This window comes from Echeneis naucrates, chromosome 10 (assembly GCF_900963305.1).
Source record: "Echeneis naucrates chromosome 10, fEcheNa1.1, whole genome shotgun sequence".
Classification (NCBI taxonomy): Eukaryota; Metazoa; Chordata; class Actinopteri; order Carangiformes; family Echeneidae; genus Echeneis; species Echeneis naucrates.
The window spans coordinates 13,240,145-13,258,597 of record NC_042520.1 but is presented as its reverse complement, the minus strand read 5'-3'; the positions used below and the strand labels follow the sequence as shown (position 1 = coordinate 13,258,597).

The 18,453-nt window shown below is 42.5% G+C and overlaps 4 protein-coding genes across 4 annotated transcripts; 1 reads left to right on the top strand and 3 right to left on the bottom strand.

Annotated features, from left to right (window-relative positions):
* Positions 1-137: 137 nt before the first annotated feature.
* LOC115050015 (protein phosphatase Slingshot homolog 3) lies at positions 138-10,844 on the bottom strand. The gene is made up of 18 exons (XM_029512708.1): positions 10,704-10,844; positions 10,088-10,391; positions 8,955-9,122; positions 7,693-7,730; positions 7,403-7,589; positions 6,187-6,302; positions 5,991-6,059; positions 5,088-5,153; positions 4,755-4,937; positions 4,275-4,368; positions 4,007-4,135; positions 3,732-3,778; positions 3,465-3,611; positions 2,588-2,788; positions 2,217-2,460; positions 2,007-2,108; positions 1,792-1,887; positions 138-987 (listed from the first exon to the last, which is right to left on the bottom strand). The coding sequence occupies exons 3-18, from the start codon at positions 9,000-9,002 to the stop codon at positions 850-852; spliced, it is 1,905 nt and encodes a 634-aa protein (XP_029368568.1). The 5' UTR covers positions 9,003-9,122; positions 10,088-10,391; positions 10,704-10,844; the 3' UTR covers positions 138-849.
* On the top strand, positions 10,663-14,075 carry grhpra (glyoxylate reductase/hydroxypyruvate reductase a). Its single transcript, XM_029512709.1, has 9 exons — positions 10,663-11,146; positions 11,310-11,440; positions 11,865-11,937; positions 12,025-12,141; positions 12,278-12,366; positions 12,506-12,607; positions 12,819-12,954; positions 13,077-13,207; positions 13,318-14,075. The coding sequence occupies exons 1-9, from the start codon at positions 11,061-11,063 to the stop codon at positions 13,437-13,439; spliced, it is 987 nt and encodes a 328-aa protein (XP_029368569.1). The 5' UTR covers positions 10,663-11,060; the 3' UTR covers positions 13,440-14,075.
* Positions 14,076-14,378: 303 nt separating this feature from the next.
* Positions 14,379-16,442, bottom strand: LOC115050314 (zinc finger and BTB domain-containing protein 5-like). Its single transcript, XM_029513155.1, has one exon. It carries the CDS (start codon positions 16,440-16,442, stop codon positions 14,379-14,381), a length of 2,064 nt encoding a protein of 687 aa, XP_029369015.1.
* Positions 16,443-17,504: 1,062 nt separating this feature from the next.
* On the bottom strand, positions 17,505-18,303 carry tomm5 (translocase of outer mitochondrial membrane 5 homolog (yeast)). The gene is made up of 2 exons (XM_029512997.1): positions 18,077-18,303; positions 17,505-17,813 (listed from the first exon to the last, which is right to left on the bottom strand). The coding sequence occupies exons 1-2, from the start codon at positions 18,195-18,197 to the stop codon at positions 17,779-17,781; spliced, it is 156 nt and encodes a 51-aa protein (XP_029368857.1). The 5' UTR covers positions 18,198-18,303; the 3' UTR covers positions 17,505-17,778.
* Positions 18,304-18,453: the final 150 nt, after the last annotated feature.

Below are 18,453 nucleotides of genomic sequence, written 5' to 3'. Positions count from 1 at the left end.
GACATCAAACCAAGTGAGAAAATTTTGAAGATGCACACAACATTTGGCCACCACCTTGTAGTAAAAACATTAAAAACACCAGTCAGAGTCATTTTTCATTTTCAGGTTGAAGGCACTCATACCGGCCTGGTGTTTACTTAAAATGAATAAAATAAAGTAGATGATGCTTTTTTTTTTGTTTGTTTGTTTTTAGCATACTGAAATAAAGATTTTCAATTAAATATATATTCATTGGCACATTGGAATACAGTTTGCCACAGAACTGGCCCGAACTTGGTCCATAATGCACAGCTTATACAGTACATTCCTCCCATATATAGGCATGTTCCTTAAAAAGAGTTCTGATGAGGGAATATGAAAATAATTTTAAACTATCTACCTTGGATTGGCAGCATACAGCCTCATACATAAAGAGAACAGTAATTGCATAGCATATGATGTCTGGAAAGGTAATACAAGTTGAAGAAGGGAAAAGGAGAGCTTGAGAAAGAGGATGCAGCAAGGAGGGAGAGACTGTTTGTCTGTGCGGTCAGATATGTTGCAAAAACACTGTAAAAACCATAATAATACAACACATCAATCAGAATCCTTGCCTGGTGTGGCAATGCTTCAGTAGGATCCTTCTAAAATCAGTTAAATGTTAGAAACTATGAACAGAGAAATGCAATGAAAATGAACTTCGGAAACTTTCAACATAAAATAATCTGAAATCTGACCGCTGAGCCAGAGCGCAGCAGTGTATAAAAAAATCTTGGCATGTTCACAGAGCAAACCTCCACCTCTTACATACCATACACCCCCCATGCTTTTCTTCCTTTCTACCTCCTTCATATGACGTTTTTCATCGCTTTAGGATTTACTTTGACCTGCATCTGGCAGGTTCTGGGGTTCAGGTGAAACATCCAGACATGCCCTCTGGTGAATCAGACCACGACGCACATGGCTTCGCTTCCTCTGTCCTGGAGACTGCCTCGGACTCCCAGGGACCTTCAGAGAGAACATTTACAAAGCACAAATTGGAAATGTGCTCTGGTGCTGGGATTCTAACACTGGGGCGATGCTCAGATTACCCGATTGGTGGAAAAAAATAAGAAAAAAGAAAAAAATATATATATAAACAAAGCTTTTGAAATTTGACAAGTTGCTATTTGTCTACATCATATGTAAAGGTAAATAAAAAATTTTAGACCGCTGAATAGAATCACAAGCAAAGTCGATACATGACACTTTTGACACTAATTTACAGAGAAAATTATTGTCCGATGTGGTTGTTTGCCCCGGCCAGTCAGTGAAATTGCAGTTCGCATACAGGTCTATCCAGACAGAAAGGATACAGGTATTAATTTAAGAATTAAAAACACATACCATCTCAGGCTTTAGCTGTTGCCAAGATGGACACATAAAAAAAACTTCATGAGAGTCGCCATAAAATAATGTTTGTTTGAGAAATTTGAAGATTTGAAGGGAAAAAAGGCTGAAAAAGACTATATGATGAGTGTCGCAGAAAATCTAAATCTGCAATATTACAGCAAGTCCATATAAGGAATAATGTAAAATGACATATTTCCCCTGTCTGACATTTCCTGGCACTATTACAAAGAAGCCTCTGCTGCACATACAAAGTCTACTTGTAAAAAAGGAAAGAGTAGTGTTAAAATTTAGGTACTCATAGATGATAAAAAAATGTAAGTACTATTTCAGTTACCAAACTTAGCTTGGCTTTAAACTTGGCTTTAAGCAGTTCCAAACTCTTCCCAGAGTAGAATTCACTTAGACACACTGTTCATTTACCTGTTCACATCCCTTATCCTCGTCATCCAGCTCACTTATAGACTGCATGAGAGAAAAGAGGTTCATCCTGCCGCTGCGATTCACACTCGGAGTGACCTGGAAATGGCAGAAAGGAAATTAATATCAAAAATTGAACAGGGTTACAGTTACATGGACAGAGACACACCTTCAGAAGAAGTCTGCATGAACCAAATTGTGTTGGGTGTCCTACATACCTTTTCTGGTTCATGTACAGTGATTACAGGATTGGCAGATGGTGGTCCTGTGTGTCCAGGTTCCTGCTTGGAGTCAGATCTGGCGCTGGGTTCTTCAAACACCTGAGTGTGTTGGAGAAGATAGAAGGGTTGAAGCCATAAATATATAAAAAAAAATAAAATAAATCAGCAGAATTTAAGAACAGAAACATAATTGTTGTAACCAAGTACCTCTGTGTCCTCCTCTGATTCTTCTTTTTCATTCAGGCTACCTAAATCTATTTCATCTGGACTCTCTATCTCTTCCTCTTCATCAAGTCCTTCATCTTCATCTTCATCTTCATCCTCATCTTCATCCTCATCTTCATCCTCTTCCCCTGCCGACTTTCCTTGCTCCACTCTCTCTTCCTTGTGTGTCGACTTCTGTCTTTGGTCTCTGGACTTTCGCCTCCAGAGTGTGCTGTGACGCTGCTGGCTGCGGTAAAAAATTTAAGAGAGGACACAATCTTTCCATTGGCCCATAAATCAACAGTAAAAAATTCTAAATTTACATTATAAAATAAAGATCTTCATTCAGCAGTCTGCCCAACACCATGCCTGACCTGGCGTTGAGGATGCCGTTGTAGGTCTGGAGCTGCTTCATGAAGCCATCGTTAGGCTTGACAATGGGCCGGCGTTCACTGACATAGGGCAACGCAACATCCAGAGGCCACTGCTTGTACTTCATTGCGTAGGCAATGACTGTGGATGCAGAGCGTGAAACACCCATTTTGCAGTGCACCAACACAGCCTGTCCGCTCCTCCTGCAGTACACAAAGATAAAGAAACGTTCACTGTTTCTTATTTTTGGTGTTATTTTCATAAACCTCATCTCATCTTCAAATGAGACAAGACAAGATTTCAGGATGAAACCTGGAGGGGTTGAAAAGACGTAAGATGACAATAACCCACAGAAATGTGACGCTGAGCTGGTTGCCAACTTGAAAAGCAGGGTTATAAAACATGAGTAAAAGCGGCTAGCTTCTGAACAGGTGGTCAATTTTATATTTTAACAACAGGAGAGAACAAAAGAGCTGACATCCCCAAAAACAAACTCAAAGGGAAAACCAGCTTGCATAGTTTCTCTTTCAAGAGTCCAAATGCGGCTGAAAAATGCAAAAGCACTACACTATATTCTCAAATTTGGATGATGCATTCAAGAAGTTTCACAGTTTAATTAAAAAAACTTTCATGCAGCTTGAGCTAAGTGGAAATGTAAAGCGACACTGGTCCTTGCAACAATGCATGACGTCATTATGGACAGCTGGCACAAATGGGTTTTTAGAGTGTTTAACTTTGTCACAAATATATAAACATGCTTACTTTTTTGACTGAAAATATTCAACTGTGATGTGGTTGATGGCAGAAGTGGGATAGCTATGGATTTGATTAGACTGAGTGACGCCAATAGAGCTAATGTGTGTGGGGTGTCAGGTCTACCTTGCCATGTCGATGAAGTTGTATGTGTCTGTCCAGTGGGACAGCAGGTCGGTGGCTTCAACATCATACACCCTGATGTTCATGTAAGTGAAGGACTCTGGGAAAAAGTTGTCAATCTCTCTTGTCACATTCAGAATGTAGCCGACACTAAAAACATACAGACACAAATGTAGAGGGACTCTGAAATGCACAATTCAGCACTTGAATCTAAAGCTAACAACTAGAATGAACACAGTTAAAGAAAATGTCACAGGTGAAAACACTGACTTGTTTTTCTGCAGCTCTTCAAAATTGGCTGCGTTCCACTCAGAGCCCTGAAACCATATAAAGCATATATATAACATTCAGTTAAGTCTCAGAAGACAGTCGTCTTCCCTATCACTGTCAACACACAACTTCCCCTTTGTGGAAGTTACAGTCACATACAACATCCTGGTGAAAGCACACTTCCGTAGGCCTTCTGACAAAAACAGAGAAAGACTGCAGCAAGCCTGGTGGCAAAATAAAACTCATTACTTTCTTAGAGCTGCGCAATCACCCACCAGAAAAAGGTAGTCAAATATCTTAGAGGGCTTGTCCATTTGAGCCATGGTGACCAGGATCTCATTGTCAATGTACTCCTTGTAAGGCCTCATGTCAAAGCCGATCCTCTTCTCTAGGGCAGAGTGCACCTACAGCAGAGCAAAGGAAATTATACCGCCTTGCATGCATTCTCTTAATTATTTGATCCACTTTTGTAGCCCTGTACTTGTTTTGTTTTTTTTGTCTTTAGTCAAGCACAGTTTGTCTTTACCTCCACCCAAGTCTCACCATTTTAGATGTGAGGTTGTCCAGGTCTTCAGTCCTCATGATGTCTCTCAGGTGCTCTTTGATCAGACTCTCATTGGAGACTCTGTCCGCCGAGCTTCCCATACAAAAACAAATAAAAGATTAATTTCAGTACAAATTGAAAGTGAGAAAAGAAAGAGAACATACTGTGAAATGTAACTCACAGTTTTATTTATTCAAATATTATCACACTTTTAAGGTGTTTGTACTTGGAACACCCACTGGACGCCACTTTCTACTTATAATACATATAATAACATAAGAGTGGTGAGGGGCTTCATATGAATATTTTACTGATTCTGTCACTTTAATTATATGGGATTTTAAATTCTGGACAACCTGGAATAGAGTATCCGGGAATTTTACTTTTAGTACAACAAAAGCACAAATTACAGATGAGCGATAAAATGATAAACAAGAAAATAAAATAGACATAGACATTGAAGGAGAAGAGATGCCTACCTCTGTCCGTGAATATCCTTGCGGACAGACTCTAGGTCGTTCATTGCCTCCCATTCATTGAGGCAGAAGCGATCAGACTCGATGTGTAGATTGTAGTGCTGGGCCCACTCCAGGCCAGAGCCTGGGATCACTGCGGCCTGGACTGCACGCTCGCAGCAGCCGTGTAACACTTGTAGCACTGACCTGAAGGCAGGAAGCAAAGATGATGATGTTACTACGTTGACTCAGGAATTTTTTTAAAGAATTTTTTGCTGAAGTACTAAAATTTGTCCTGCACTGGAAGTGATAAAAAGCACATTGGTGTTAGCACGTGGGAAACAGCATTTTACTCACCACATGGTCTGCATGGAAACAGGCTTAAAAATTCTGGTCTCTTCAGCTGATGTCACACTAAAACCACTGAGAAAAAAAAGACATAAACATAATTAGAATGTCAAGGCAAGCAATGAAAACAAAAGAGAAAATAGGAAGTTACACTGATAAGAAGCATTGCGTGCAAAGTTACAAAGCAGACTGGAAATGAACACAGACCGTTATTGTTTAACTATCCAAAGTAAGTCAGGAGTGGGTCTTATGGAAAAAGTGCAGGAAAATATATGAGGATGGTGAGAATGAGAAAAAGTACTTAACACCTTTGGAAGGGCCGATTCAGCCTGACGAGACTGAGCATGCGGGTGTGACATGGCAGCCAATCAAAGCGTCACGTGTAATAATCAGTATGAGACGGCAGATTAATTAAAACGCAGTAATTTAGCAGCAGAGCCGCCAAGCCATGTGATCTGTTTTGAGACCTGCTAACTCGTACTTTCAGAGTGACTACATCCTCTTCTAAGTTTGGGGTTGGCACATTAACAGTCAAACTGTAATGTCAAGCAAAAAACTTCTACACTAAACTACAGTGAACTTTTGGGGGCTTGTGGTAAAAGGGAAGACATTTAACAGAAGCTTTCTGTAGCTTAACTCACACTGACCTTTAAATACCGACACAGAAAGCCAGTCATACTTAAATTTCAGAAACACATGACTTTCATGGTTATGTAATGGTCTGAGCGAGTGAAAGGAGCAGATGCAATTTATGGAGAATGATTCAACTCCATAAATAGTCATTACTCATTTTCATTATCTCTGGCCAAAATCCCAGACATCAAACTGCACCGTCTGAAATGCAGCCTCACAAATTCCTCACTTGTGCTTTTACATTTTTAATTCGATACGCTTTTAAAAAACGTTTCTTACCCGTCTCCATCAAGATACACTTGTGTGTCACTCCATATCGGCAGAACAAGGCCAATGGTGCACTGATCACTGCAGAGAGGCAATGAGGACAAGCAATGTTAGAGATGAACTGGAAACTGGTAACTGGTAACTGAAAGGATACCATATCTTGTGCTCTCCCTGTGACATTGTATGCCAGCATCTTGGTAACACACACCTGTCTGACTTGGGGAAATCCATGCCCAGCAGGATACTCTCCTGCTTGTTTTCAAGGGTGGAAACAACAATCAGATACCTGACTCTGACGGAGCTGACAGACTCCAGCTGCACCGCCTGCAGAGAGGACGAGAATAGCAGGGAGACAGAATGGAGACTGAGAGGAAGGTCTGATAATCAGTAAAATCAGTGGATTTTGGCCCAACATGTTCCTGTTTCTTCTGAAGCCTGGAGTTGCCCATTAAACTCAACAGAGCACACACGGGGCAAAATATCCTGTGTGCTATATTTTCCTTGGACTTCCTGAGAAAATCAAATCAGGGAAGTCAGTGTTTGGCTCAAATGGGCTTAGGTTCACTTGAAAGACCATACCTATATTGTTTACTTGCTTTAGCCTGTTAACTCCAATTGATGTATATTTAAATTTTTATTGATGGGTTGTTTTTCTGTTGCTCAGAAAATCATCTAGTTTCAATTTACTTCTAAGTAATCCATCACAGGGATTCAGGTGATACATCTGAAAGCACAGATTATAATATTTTATAAATTCCTCCATGTTGGTGGAGTTTATTATAAAATATGAGAATTTGAGAACAATACTTTAATAATACTTCATTATTTATATGGAATTGAAAAGGGACAAAAGCCTAATTATTCTGCTTGATTACTTAGATTCCCTATTTTTCAAGAGAGATTTTCATATTTAATTGATGGAATGAACCCAGCAGCTAGCTGCAAAAATTCTGGTCAGAGTCAAAACTGGTGCAATGTTTTAGAAAGTACGCTTGTGCTATTTACTGATGTGCTGATTGCAGTTTGTCTCTCTAATTAGTAATTCATGATTCTTCCCAGAGTTTCTAAATAACAAGTCAACAGCAGTGCTGTTTCACTCCCCAGATTCTTCCAAAATGTCGCAGAAAGAATCAGTAATATCTGGAATGAAGATTCAACATGAGGACAACATGACAACGCTGTGTGGTTAGACACTGAGTTTGGTGGCCTGCCGTGTCAGACTGTTGTAGGTCTAAACTTTGAGGATATCAAAATGTTCCCAAAATGCTGAGATATTTTAAGGTTGAAAAAACAGATGGATGAACCTGTTCTGGAATTAACCAAAAATACTGATGTTTTTTACTTTAGATATGATTTCACCTGTAAAGAGCAATTGAGATTTTGCTGATGCCCTTTGCAATGTGTGAAGAAACGTTAAGCCTCACCAGCTTGATGGTATCTTCTGGTCTAAGGTGTTCAACCATGGCATGGACGTGTTTGTGCCGTGTGTCTGACGTTCCACCACCCTGCCTCACAGGAGAAGTTGCAGTCGAAGAAGTCTCATCATGACAGCCCAGTCCCTCGCCCTCTTCCAGCAGAAGGACTGCCCCCTTCACCAGGGCAAAGCTCTCCCTAGGAGCAAACAGACAGTTAGACAAACATGCCGTCTTTATCCAGCTGGTTATCTTTTTGTTAAAGAAAGACAAATCAGAGATGGATGGCATGGAGTGTCTACCTTTTCTGAAGTCGCCCTCTTCTTTGGAAGCTTTCATCCTGAGAAAGTTAAATGAATCAAAAAAAAAAAAAAAAGCTCATCAAGGAGACAGAAAAACAGACAACATCCAAGCTATTTTGTGTTTGATATTCTAATTCCATAAAGATTTTTTTTTCTACTATTTCACTAGATTCTTTTCAAGGCAGTCAAACAAACACTTTTCTGTAGTTCAGGCTGATTGTAATTTGAATAATTTGTCATATGCACATCCCAAAGAGAGTTGTAAGCTGATGCTGGGGTGCTTTTCAAATTTGATGACGACAAATGTATATAAATACCATTGCAAGCTTTCTGGAGATATTAGTGGGAGTGTGTGCGACATTGTTCCTGTTGCAAGTGTGAACACAAATGGCTAAAATAAATGTTAATTAATTTTCTTGGGTGCAATATGGATAAGGTGCAGTGAAGGACAGACAGCAAGAGTGATATGTAAGTAGTAGGTAGTGAGCTGTAAAGGGTGGGGGTGGAGGAGCAGAGAGAAATTAAATGTATGAAAGAGGAGAGAGAAACAAACAAGAGAAGTAACAGTAGGAGCAAGGATTTACAGTGAAAAAACCAGAGACAGTAAAATTACCTTGTATGCAACTGACAAGTCCAGACAGAGTGAAGGAAAAAAAACAGAAATTATGAAGAGCAGAGGGTAGGAGCCAGGAGAGGAACGATGAGGGTTTGAAGAAGAAAAAAAAAAAAAAAAAGGAGAGAACACATGTTAAAAGAATAGAGTGATTAGATCCTGTGACAAATTATGCAAAAAAGATGTCAGGTCGTATGGTTTAGTAAGCAAGGAAAATCCCTGGGAGAAAAGCCAAGTCATCAACATGAATTAAATAATCTTAATGAAAGAATAGAGAGAAGAGATTAAGTTGCATGCAAAGGCTGATAATTCAGCATTTATATGGTTGTATGTGCATGTTAAACACCTTCAACAGCAGTGATTCAATCACTCTGACATGTCCGTGAGGAAATGTAAATGTGATGATCATTTATCTGTAGCAAGTTCGCCCTGGGCAATTACATCCCGTTATCATTTAGGCAAACACACCAATGGTATCCACAAATGGACACATTCAGGAAAAAGTGCTCTTTGTGCAGAACCACGAAGGTCCAACAGCTCACAGAGTACTGAGTCACTCTTACAACAAAACTAAACATCTATCTGAGTTTTTAATGCAAAAATGCCCAGCTTGGCGTGACAAGAAAGATACTGGGATGAGTGGACTTACTGGGGCAGTGGCAAGGGAGGGGATCCTGTGCAGGGTCAACAGAGCCATTGCACAGTGGCGGTGTTTCTCTGGTAAACCTGCTGTTACTGGCAGGCTCAGACAGGCTGTGCAGGTTCTTCAGTCAAAGGTGTGCAGTGGGTGGGGCACAATATTTTTTTTTTTTTTTTCCTGAAATGACACATGAATATTTGGGTTTCATTACACCCAATAATGAGGCTTCGTATCAGAGATAAAGAAGTCTAGGGACGCCAGGTGTGCGGTTCAGGGAGGTACATGATATATTTTGATTTTTTTTTTTTTTTTTTAATCCAGCGGAGGCAGAGCTGGGCAGTATGAGTGCACATACCACAAACTTATCTGCTGCATTACAGGTTTTGTCACATGTTGGTACTTGGCAACAACTCCAAAGCGATTTCAGCTGTTTTACGGGATTATTGCATTAATGCTGTGTATTTTGTGCATATTTAAGAATTTGTCAGTTGAGTTTTGGGAAAATGTCTCAATAGTTTCACAATGCCTATCATTACCAAGGTACAAACATATGCACATGATGCGGTTGACAAATTATATCCCCATCTTCAATCAGGAAAAATTTATTATTATTCTTTACATTGACAGAGATGACATAGCACCACGATTATATTACACATCTGTAATATAATACAATAAAAACAAACAGGTAGAAAAAAGAAGACTACAAAATAGCTTGTGTGTGAAATTAAAGAGATAGTTGATTTACTTATTGATGAGAAGTAATTCCTAATGATAAATTCTCTGCAGCTAAACTGACCAAGTCTAACGTGAAGTAATTACATAGGTGGATGTCAGCTCAGTGTGTCCTGAATAGCTTAAAACTAATATTTGATCCTGTTTATTAGCAGCACCAATAACCTGTAACACCATGACGGCTTTCCTGTGGCCGGTAACGCCTTCATTATATGACAGTGATTATGCGATAAGACTCCGGGCTTGTTGTTTGCAGGAAATGTAAGATACCCTGACAGCGTTTGGGGGGAACAGCGGAGGTTTGGAGCCGGAGCGCTGAGCAGAAGGAAACAGGCTGCGGCCAGCCTGCTCCGGCCAGCCTGCTCCGGCTGAATAAAGTCACACATCTGCGGAGGAAAACATCTCACCTTCCACAAACCGAGGCGCCGTTCCGGAGTCCTCCTCTGGAAACCCGCTGGTTTGTTCCGACGGCTCTTTATTCCGGCCTGCGGTGAGCTGGGAGGGAGACGACTTCACCGCCCGCAGCCCAGCGGAGCAGAGTACGGGGAGGGAGCGGACATTGACGTCACACGCACGCCGACGTCCGCGTCCGTCCGCAGTGTCCGTAACACTCCGGAGGCTCTCTGCTGAGGGGGAGCCGGACTCATTATCCACGGCTGAGCTCAGCTCTGGACACTTGTAGAGTCAACGCCAAGGAGGACTCAAGCTGCCCTGAAAGAGTTTTATGTAGTTTATTTTCTTTAGGGTAATTCATTCTGAGTAGTTTAAAATGTAAATGCTCATGCAAAGTACGGGACCCCTCAAGGCTGTGTTTGCATGCAGCACTTCAATAAATGTAGCCCACTTGGAAACTTTCCACCACTGTCATTTTCTGATGCTGCTTCTGCATTGATATGTCTTTCCCATTACAAAATAAAGCACAACTTTGACTCTGCGCATGCGTCCTGCAGCCACGCTTCGGAGTGTGTCCTCTCCTTGCCCTCCAGAGGAGCCTAGGAAGCAGAAACATAAACATGCCCTTACTAGGATGAGGCGGCAGGGAAGAGTCACAAGATCCAAGTCTTTAGGGAGTGTTGGCTGAATTACTTTAACCCGGTTTATTTATTTTAGCGACTTTTATTGCTGACAAGGTGACTGTCAACACGTTTCAATAATATCTTTGGCATTACATTCAGTCCGACAGGAGTAGAAATCCCGAAGAAAGGCAATCAGCTATGGAAATAAAATAAAATGGCCACAACTCCGCGCAGGCGCAGTGGCGCAGGGTGAAGCGCTTCCTGGTGTGTGGGGACATTTCCGCACATTTATCTTCCCAAAGGAGGCGGAACAGCAGCCGGCTGACCGCAGACTCTTCGGATCCAAAGCCGCGTTTAAACTGGGATGAAGGCAGCCGGAAAACTCATGAAGGTTTTCGTGACGAGGCGCATCCCGCAGGAGGGGATGAAAATCCTGTCATCTGCTGCAGAGTATGAACTATAAAAAAAAAAAAAAAGCAACTCAACACGCACTTAACTCCGTGACCTCCCGACTCGCCCTTACTGCCCCGTCCCATCAGGCCAAATGATTTCCACCTGAAGTCTTTGGGTGAATGCTAACTCTCTCTCTCTCTCTCCCTCTCCATGCAAACAGCTGTGAAGTGTCTCTGTGGGACTCAGATGAGCCTGTGCCAAAGGCAGAGCTCCTCAAAAGTGTGCAGGGAGCTCATGGTCTCCTCTGTCTGCTGACGGACAAGATCGACGCCGAGGTGCTGGATGCTGCGGGTATTTCCTCATCTGTGAGCTTTTATTCATTCACTACCAACAGTCGAGTTTTTGTGCACTAAATTTCTACATTTTTATGTACTTGGCGTCTATTAATTTTCTTCTACAACCTCTACTTCGCAATGAAAAATTGTAGTTTTCTTACCGCCATATTGATTTCATAATTTCAGCTACTTTGAAAACTTTTTTTTTTTCTTTTTCTGCTTACTTTCAAGACTGAGACGATATTAACTAACTGTTAAACTATAATGTGTAATTATAGGCTAGCAAACGCAAAACCGATTGTTGAATTTCCCTTGGGGTAAATAAAGTGTATATTTATTTACTTGTGTCTGTCAGCTTTAATTAAAGCTTAAAGTAGAAATAGTCTGTTCTCCACTCTGTCTCGATTTCAATCATTCAGCTCACCTCTCTGTTATTACAGGGCCAAATCTAAAAGTCATCAGCACCCTCTCTGTGGGATTTGACCACTTGGCTCTCGATGAAATCAAAAAACGGTAGGTTATGGCAAAAACATAACATTGTAACATAAAACCAACATTTGATAGTTGGATGAAGCATCATATGCTGTGTGCTTTCTGCAGTGGCATACGATTAGGATACACTCCAGATGTGCTGACTGATGCCACAGCTGAACTGACAGTCGCTCTGCTGCTGGCCACCGCTCGTCGATTACCAGAGGGAGTGGAGGAGGTCAAAAAGTCAGTCTCCAATGTTAAACATTTGCAATCATGTTTTCTTTTGGTCATGTCTCTGTTAATTTTCAAACTAAAAATACAAGTAATTGCGCAAATCAAGGCAGACGACAGTCATATTGTCATTTTGCTTCCGTCTCAGTGGTGGCTGGAGCGCATGGAAGCCTCTCTGGCTATGTGGTTATGGTCTTTCTGGCAGCACGGTAGGAGTCATTGGACTGGGACGGATTGGTGAGGCTTGCTGTCATTGCTTCATTTACTTTGGAATATGACTAAATCGCATAGCCTGAACGCACACTGACATATTTAACTCCTCACAAAGCTTATCACCTGTCATTCAGTGAGTAATTGCTTATGTTTTTGAGTTCAGGTATGGCCATCGCCCAGAGACTCATGCCGTTTGGCGTGAAGAGGCTGTTATACTCTGGGAGAACAGCTAAACCCCATGCTGCAGAGGTCAATGGAGAGTTTGGTAAGAATGAGGAGAAAAACTGAAAGAATGAAACTGCAGTAGTTAAAAGCAGAGTACAGCTGTAAAGGCAGGCCTGAAGAAATCTCAGGCTAATATCATTAAACTGTCTGATAATGAGTGTTATGGCGTTTACATCTGCATATTTTTGTGGATTTCTCCCTGTCTGTTTTCTCCTTGCTCTTTTTCACTCTTTCTTCTCTTTGTTGAACAGTTCCCATAGACACGCTTGTGTCTGAGAGTGACTTCATAGTTGTTTCCTGCTCCCTGACACCAGAAACTCAGGGGCTGTGTAACAAGGCCATGTTCAGCAAGATGAAGAACACTGCAGTCTTCATCAACTCAAGCAGGTAGACTTCAAAAAGCATCAGATTGGACTTACATACTTATGTATAATCCTCTAGATTCCTCCTCAAGCACATTCTGAAAACAGACATGTGGGGAAGAAAACACAGTGAACTTTTGGTTTCAGAGGCGCTGTGGTGAACCAGGAGGATCTGTACGAGGCTTTGAGCAGCGGACAGATCGCAGCAGCCGGACTGGACGTCACTACTCCTGAACCCCTCCCAACAAACCACCCTCTTCTTAAACTAAAAAACTGTGGTACGTATGTGCCATGCACACTTTATTTGTACCCAACTTCCTGCATCCTGGCTTAGCAAAATTAAGTTAAAATCAAAATTTTCTTTTCTGTCCTCTTGTGTCTTGTGAAGTGGTGCTGCCACACATCGGTAGTGCCACATACTCAACGAGGGGTGTCATGTCGGTCCTGGCGGCACAGAACCTACTGGGTGGTTTGCAGGGCACAGACATGCCCAGTGAACTCAGCTTGTAGAGCCTGAAATAGAGCCGCTGTTCCCTCTGCCTCATCTGCTGCATGGATCAGAGAAAACTGCAATCTACTGGTCTGGTACTGATGTGAGATCAAAGCAGTGAGTGGACGAGAAAAATACTAAGAATACTAATGTAGTACAATGTTCAGTTCTGATTGTACGTCAAATATTTGTTGACTTCAAGTTAATCCTGTAACAATTTAAACAAATTACACTTTTAATTCACAGTATGAATTTTTAAGGAAGGAAAGGTTCAGACATTTTAGAGAATTTGTCAAATTCCTCAGAAAGGAACCCAACGGAGAAACTAGCAGCATTGCTTAACCTTTGTCCTTGTCAAAACACTCCAAACTTGCTTGGTCTTGTGGAAAATTATGGTTGAATTGCAAAAAACTTCTCATTTGCATACAAAATGTTTCCTTCATGATTTTTTTTTTTTTTTTTTTAATCTCTCATTCTGAATGTAGTGCTTTTCGGTCTACACTTCAATAATTCTCCATGGTTTCTGCTCCTAAATAGTGCAACGCTCCACCTTTTTCTTTTTTTATAAAAGCAATTTTTTTCCCCATAAGATAAAACATGATTTAGTAACAGTGTAAAGGTAAAAATTCACATCATTAAAATACGTATGAGATCAATAAAAATCGACAAGTGGTTTGTTTATTCTCATCCAGCCTTCCAGCCTTGATGTAAACAATGTTTGAGAATATTTTAAGTGCATTCACACCTGTTTGGGTACATTTTCATGTTTCAAATTTGGGAAAAAAAAACAAAAAACAACAGCATTTTTGAGAATGTAAAATCATTAGTATCATCAATCAGTAAATTGTTTTTGATCCCATGAAACATGAAATCGAAAATTGATTGAGAACATGTTTGGAATAATGAAACAATGAATGACAAAATATTTTTGAAAGGAATGTGTGCCTCTGACAAATAGGTCAGAGTAGTGTGTCTGGGAAAGACTGGTCGTCTCTCCAGTTCAGACAGGTGTTCTTAGAGTGCTTGTAAAGATGAGAGGACTGGCTGAAGCGTTTTCCACACTTTGGACAGGGGTAGGGCTTCTCTCCTGTGTGGACACGAATATGCTTCTTACAGTCAGTCAGGTTCATGAACGTCTTACAGCAGATGTTGCAGGCGTATTTCTTCTCCCCTTCTACTAACAGCACGTGGTCTTCAGCAGCTGCTTTCTTGCACTTGGACAGGACATCTTCTGAAGCTCTGGTCAGAGACGGCCGTTCAGCAGCATCTCCTCCAGAGGAAGAGGGGGGATCAGTGCCAGCCTCTGATCCAGGTGGCACTTTGGGGGCTATGCGACGGAAGGTTGTGGCCCCTGAGTTTTTCCCAACCCTGGGGGGTTGAACAAGGGAGGCGTCCAGACTGAGGCCGGGTCTGATGCCACTCAGAAAGCCTGCATAAGTATTCTGAGTGGGCTGTAGAATGAGTGCGTCACTAAAACCAGGGCTTTGAGTTGGGAGAAGCTGCTGCAAGGGAACAGAAGTTACTGGAAAAATAAGGGAAGAGGAATCAGATGACTGAGTGGAAGAAGTGTTTGCTTCCTCTGAGTTTTGATATGATTCATCTGCATTTCCAGCCGCTGGCGGGGTGTCACTGGCAGCGGCAGCTGCAGTAGCAGCAGCTGTAAGACTAGCCAGGCTGTCTTCTTCATCCAAAGCTCCCATAACACTTTCAGCGCTGGGATTGAGGAAGCAGGAGAAGGTCAGCTCCGAGAGGCTGTCCAGGCCTTCACCGTCCACCGAGTCATCACCCAAACCTCCAGTCTCTCTGTGTGCATCGGTTTGAAGATCTACACACAGTTGAGACTGCAGGGAGCTAACACCAGCTTCAGCTTGGCTGCACACTCCGGGCATTTTCTCATCATTTACCGCATTCAAATGGTCTGTGCAGCCTTGCAGCGGAGATGCAGGAGAATTTAGATCTGGAGAATATGTGCTTAAATTTTCTTTTTTCACCTCAATCAGCTCCATCTTTGGCTTCTCTCCATCATCCTCTCCTTCTTCTCCAACCTTTACTTTAACCACTGCGCCTCCACTTGTGTCTCCGCTTGTGTCTCCTTTCTCCCACGTACCCGCAACGCCTGAGCTGCTGTCTGACTGGCTCGGCAGCTGGATCTCCTCCAGCTCTCCCTTGGTTGCTTCGTATTTCTCCTCCATTTCCTCGCCTCTGTTCTCCCAGAGTCCATCAGCTGTCTTCAGACAATCTGGGGACAGCAAGTTTTCTCCTCCCTCCTCTGTGCTGATGGTGCTCCTGCTGCTCACAGTAGGTGAACAATCCTTGTCAGACAGTCTGCAGCTTCTCTTCCTGTCACTGAGCCTGTCATCGTGAAGCCCTCTTTTACATCTTGAGGACGGTTCTACTGCACTCTGCTCACCGCTGTCTCTCCTCCTGACACTCTGGTTTTCAACCCCACCTGATTGACTCACCTCAACTTCCACCCCCTCTTCATCTTCACCTGCATCCTCTTCCATACCAGATGTGACCTGCTGAAGTGTGGAGGACTTCCCCACTGGTGAGGGGGGATTCTGCTGCTGCTGCTGTTGCACTGACCTCCATCCTTTGGGTGGTGAGGTAGGGAAGTTTTTCCTGGACAGGTGGAGCTTGCACGCCTTCACCACACTGTTCAGGTGCAGGTGAGAGGCTGCCAGCAGCACATCCATCACATTGGAGGCCCCCAGGGAGAGGGTGGAGGTGTAGATCATATCAAGCAGGGTGGAGAAGGCCTCGGGGGTCACCACCTCTGGATCTAGCTCCATCACATTGGGGCCTCCACCATCACCTCTGTCAGCTCTTACCCTTCCAGTCTCATCAGCACGTTCATTAGCGCTGAGGAGAGCTCTGAAGTGGGAGCTGCATGCTGCCAGGATGGAGCTGTGTGCCTGGAAGCTCTGACCTCCAACCACTACTACACAGTCACAGAGCTGAGCGTGGAGGCGCTGGTGGTTCAGCTGTTTGAAGATGTGCTGGAAATGACCCGGAAAGTCCATGACGGGAGACGAAACGGCGTGTTTTTATCCAAGTCTTACAGCTGACGCTGCTTCACTAACACAGTGACGGTCATTGTCAAAAACAGCGGTTCAAGACGTCTCATCGGCCGAGGACAGTGCCCGCAGCAGCCTCCCTCCACTGCGGCGCGTCCTGGTCCATTGTCCGCTGCAGCCGGCGGGGCTCTGGAGTATGGGCGGGCCTGAGTCAACAATAACAAGGAAAGATGCGGAGCAGACTCCGGCTGTTGGTCCGAGCAGCCGCTCCTCACTCCGGGCTGCAACTCACTCACAGCCTCTGCAGTCACTTCGTTTTCCGCTCATGGTCCACAGGACTGACACAAACGAGTTTTACATCCACCGCCGACGTCTCCATCACTTTTGTCCCCTCTGGCCTCAGAATAAAACTCTGCCCCCAAGTGGTGATCTTCACAAAGTGCAACTCGGCTTCTCTAATTCTCAGCAGTTTAAATTAATTTGATCCATATTTTTCTATTTTATAACGCTCAACCAATGCCAGGGTTCACATTTTTCTTTCTAAGCAATCTTAATTGTTTCCCAACGTCTCTTACATTATAGTATAAACTAAGAGCCCCCTTGTTTTACTGCGTTACAATTAGGTCATATATCTTTCCATCTTTGTAAATATGGAGGATTTAGTTTGACGAATAAAGGAAATAACGTACCTCTGAGTGGTTAACACTGTAACTAAGTGCTCTAAATTTAAACTGGCTTTTGCACCTGCACTGTAAAGTCATGATGCAAACATTACAACTTTAAAACAAATATAGTTCATGATTTATAATGTTCAACAATGACAACATTAAGATTAGGGCTATACAGTTAAATCAAAATACAACTGAAATTCCAATATCGTCTCATACAATATCCAAATCACAGTAGCTGAAATTTTTTGAGGATGGTCAAATACATGTCATTGTCCTGTATTGTAGTGCTACAAATCTTTTCCAAAGGTTTTTTGAGTGAAAATGAAAACAAAAAATAATCTTTTTTTTTTTCATATTGAGCAGCTGTAATACAATATTAAGTCAAAGTGACAAGTAATGTCTGGCAGTTTCAACATAGTTTCTCTTTATTGTGCGACGCAGCCGTTCACAATCAAACACACAAAGTGTTGAGTAAAACCACCAACAACAACAATAATGAAAAAAAATCTACAATGAGAGAGACACAACAATGAGTTTTTCCCAGCTGCAGTGATGGACAAACACCGGAGGTCTCCTGCAGGGCGTGCTGTCATGGCCCCGGCCCTCTGCTCACAGTGAAGGTCCAGACTGACTCTCAGGGGATGGAGGACAGAAGAGACCAGCTGCTTCACTCATATGCTGTCCAGCTTCTTCAACACATATGGAGCTGTAAGTAAAGGGAAGACAGACGATTAGACGCTGTGGCGAGGAATTTAGCAACACAGTTCACCTACTGTGGCTAGACCGTGCAGATCAAGAGAAATGGTGTTGTGATGTTTGTGTCACTCTCCATGAGACAGTGTATCACAGAAAACAGACTAACGCCATAATGTCGGTGTACTTGTTGAACCATTAGAGATTTGGCCCCCTTTTTCACAGATGTCAGTATTATTAATTGGCTGAATGTCAGTGTCCTCAGTGCGGACTCACTGGCTCTGAGAAGGGCGACGTAAATCAGAAAGATTCTCAAAGATGAGATCACGTCCTGGCGCATTTTCTTCTTCATTTCCTCCGGGTCCATTTTAGGTCCGAGTCCTTCCAGCTTGAACATCGTCGCTCTGTTTTTAATTTCTTTTATTTTTTTTCAGCCCGTCCTCTGTGTGAGAGATTTCACCGCTTTGGGAGCATGGATGAAGAGCTCTAAACCGGAAATACACAACGACGGAAATGACGTTTTCGACAGCGCGCACCGAGGGACAAACCGAACGAAGAAACCAGAGGGCGAAAATAAAATCTGCCGTTCGTGTAGATTTAATTATTTTTAATAGAGCACCATTTTTGTGTAGAGGTTTTGATTATTGATTATA

Excerpts from the sequence above, each read along its gene's own strand:
- LOC115050015 (XM_029512708.1), bottom strand. The coding sequence starts at position 9,002 with ATGGCTCTGTTGACCCTGCACAGGATCCCCTCCCTTGCCACTGCCCCA. Across the intron at positions 7,590-7,692 it reads AGAGGGCGACTTCAGAAAAG|GGAGAGCTTTGCCCTGGTGA; the intron begins GTAGACACTCCA and ends GTTTGCTCCTAG. Across the intron at positions 2,109-2,216 it reads AATCAGAGGAGGACACAGAG|GTGTTTGAAGAACCCAGCGC; the intron begins GTACTTGGTTAC and ends CAACACACTCAG.
- grhpra (XM_029512709.1), top strand. The coding sequence starts at position 11,061 with ATGAAGGCAGCCGGAAAACTCATGAAGGTTTTCGTGACGAGGCGCATC. Across the intron at positions 11,938-12,024 it reads CTCGATGAAATCAAAAAACG|TGGCATACGATTAGGATACA; the intron begins GTAGGTTATGGC and ends TGCTTTCTGCAG. Across the intron at positions 12,142-12,277 it reads GGAGTGGAGGAGGTCAAAAA|TGGTGGCTGGAGCGCATGGA; the intron begins GTCAGTCTCCAA and ends CTTCCGTCTCAG.
- LOC115050314 (XM_029513155.1), bottom strand. The coding sequence starts at position 16,442 with ATGGACTTTCCGGGTCATTTCCAGCACATCTTCAAACAGCTGAACCAC.
- tomm5 (XM_029512997.1), bottom strand. The coding sequence starts at position 18,197 with ATGTTCAAGCTGGAAGGACTCGGACCTAAAATGGACCCGGAGGAAATG. Across the intron at positions 17,814-18,076 it reads CGTCGCCCTTCTCAGAGCCA|CTCCATATGTGTTGAAGAAG; the intron begins GTGAGTCCGCAC and ends CTTTACTTACAG.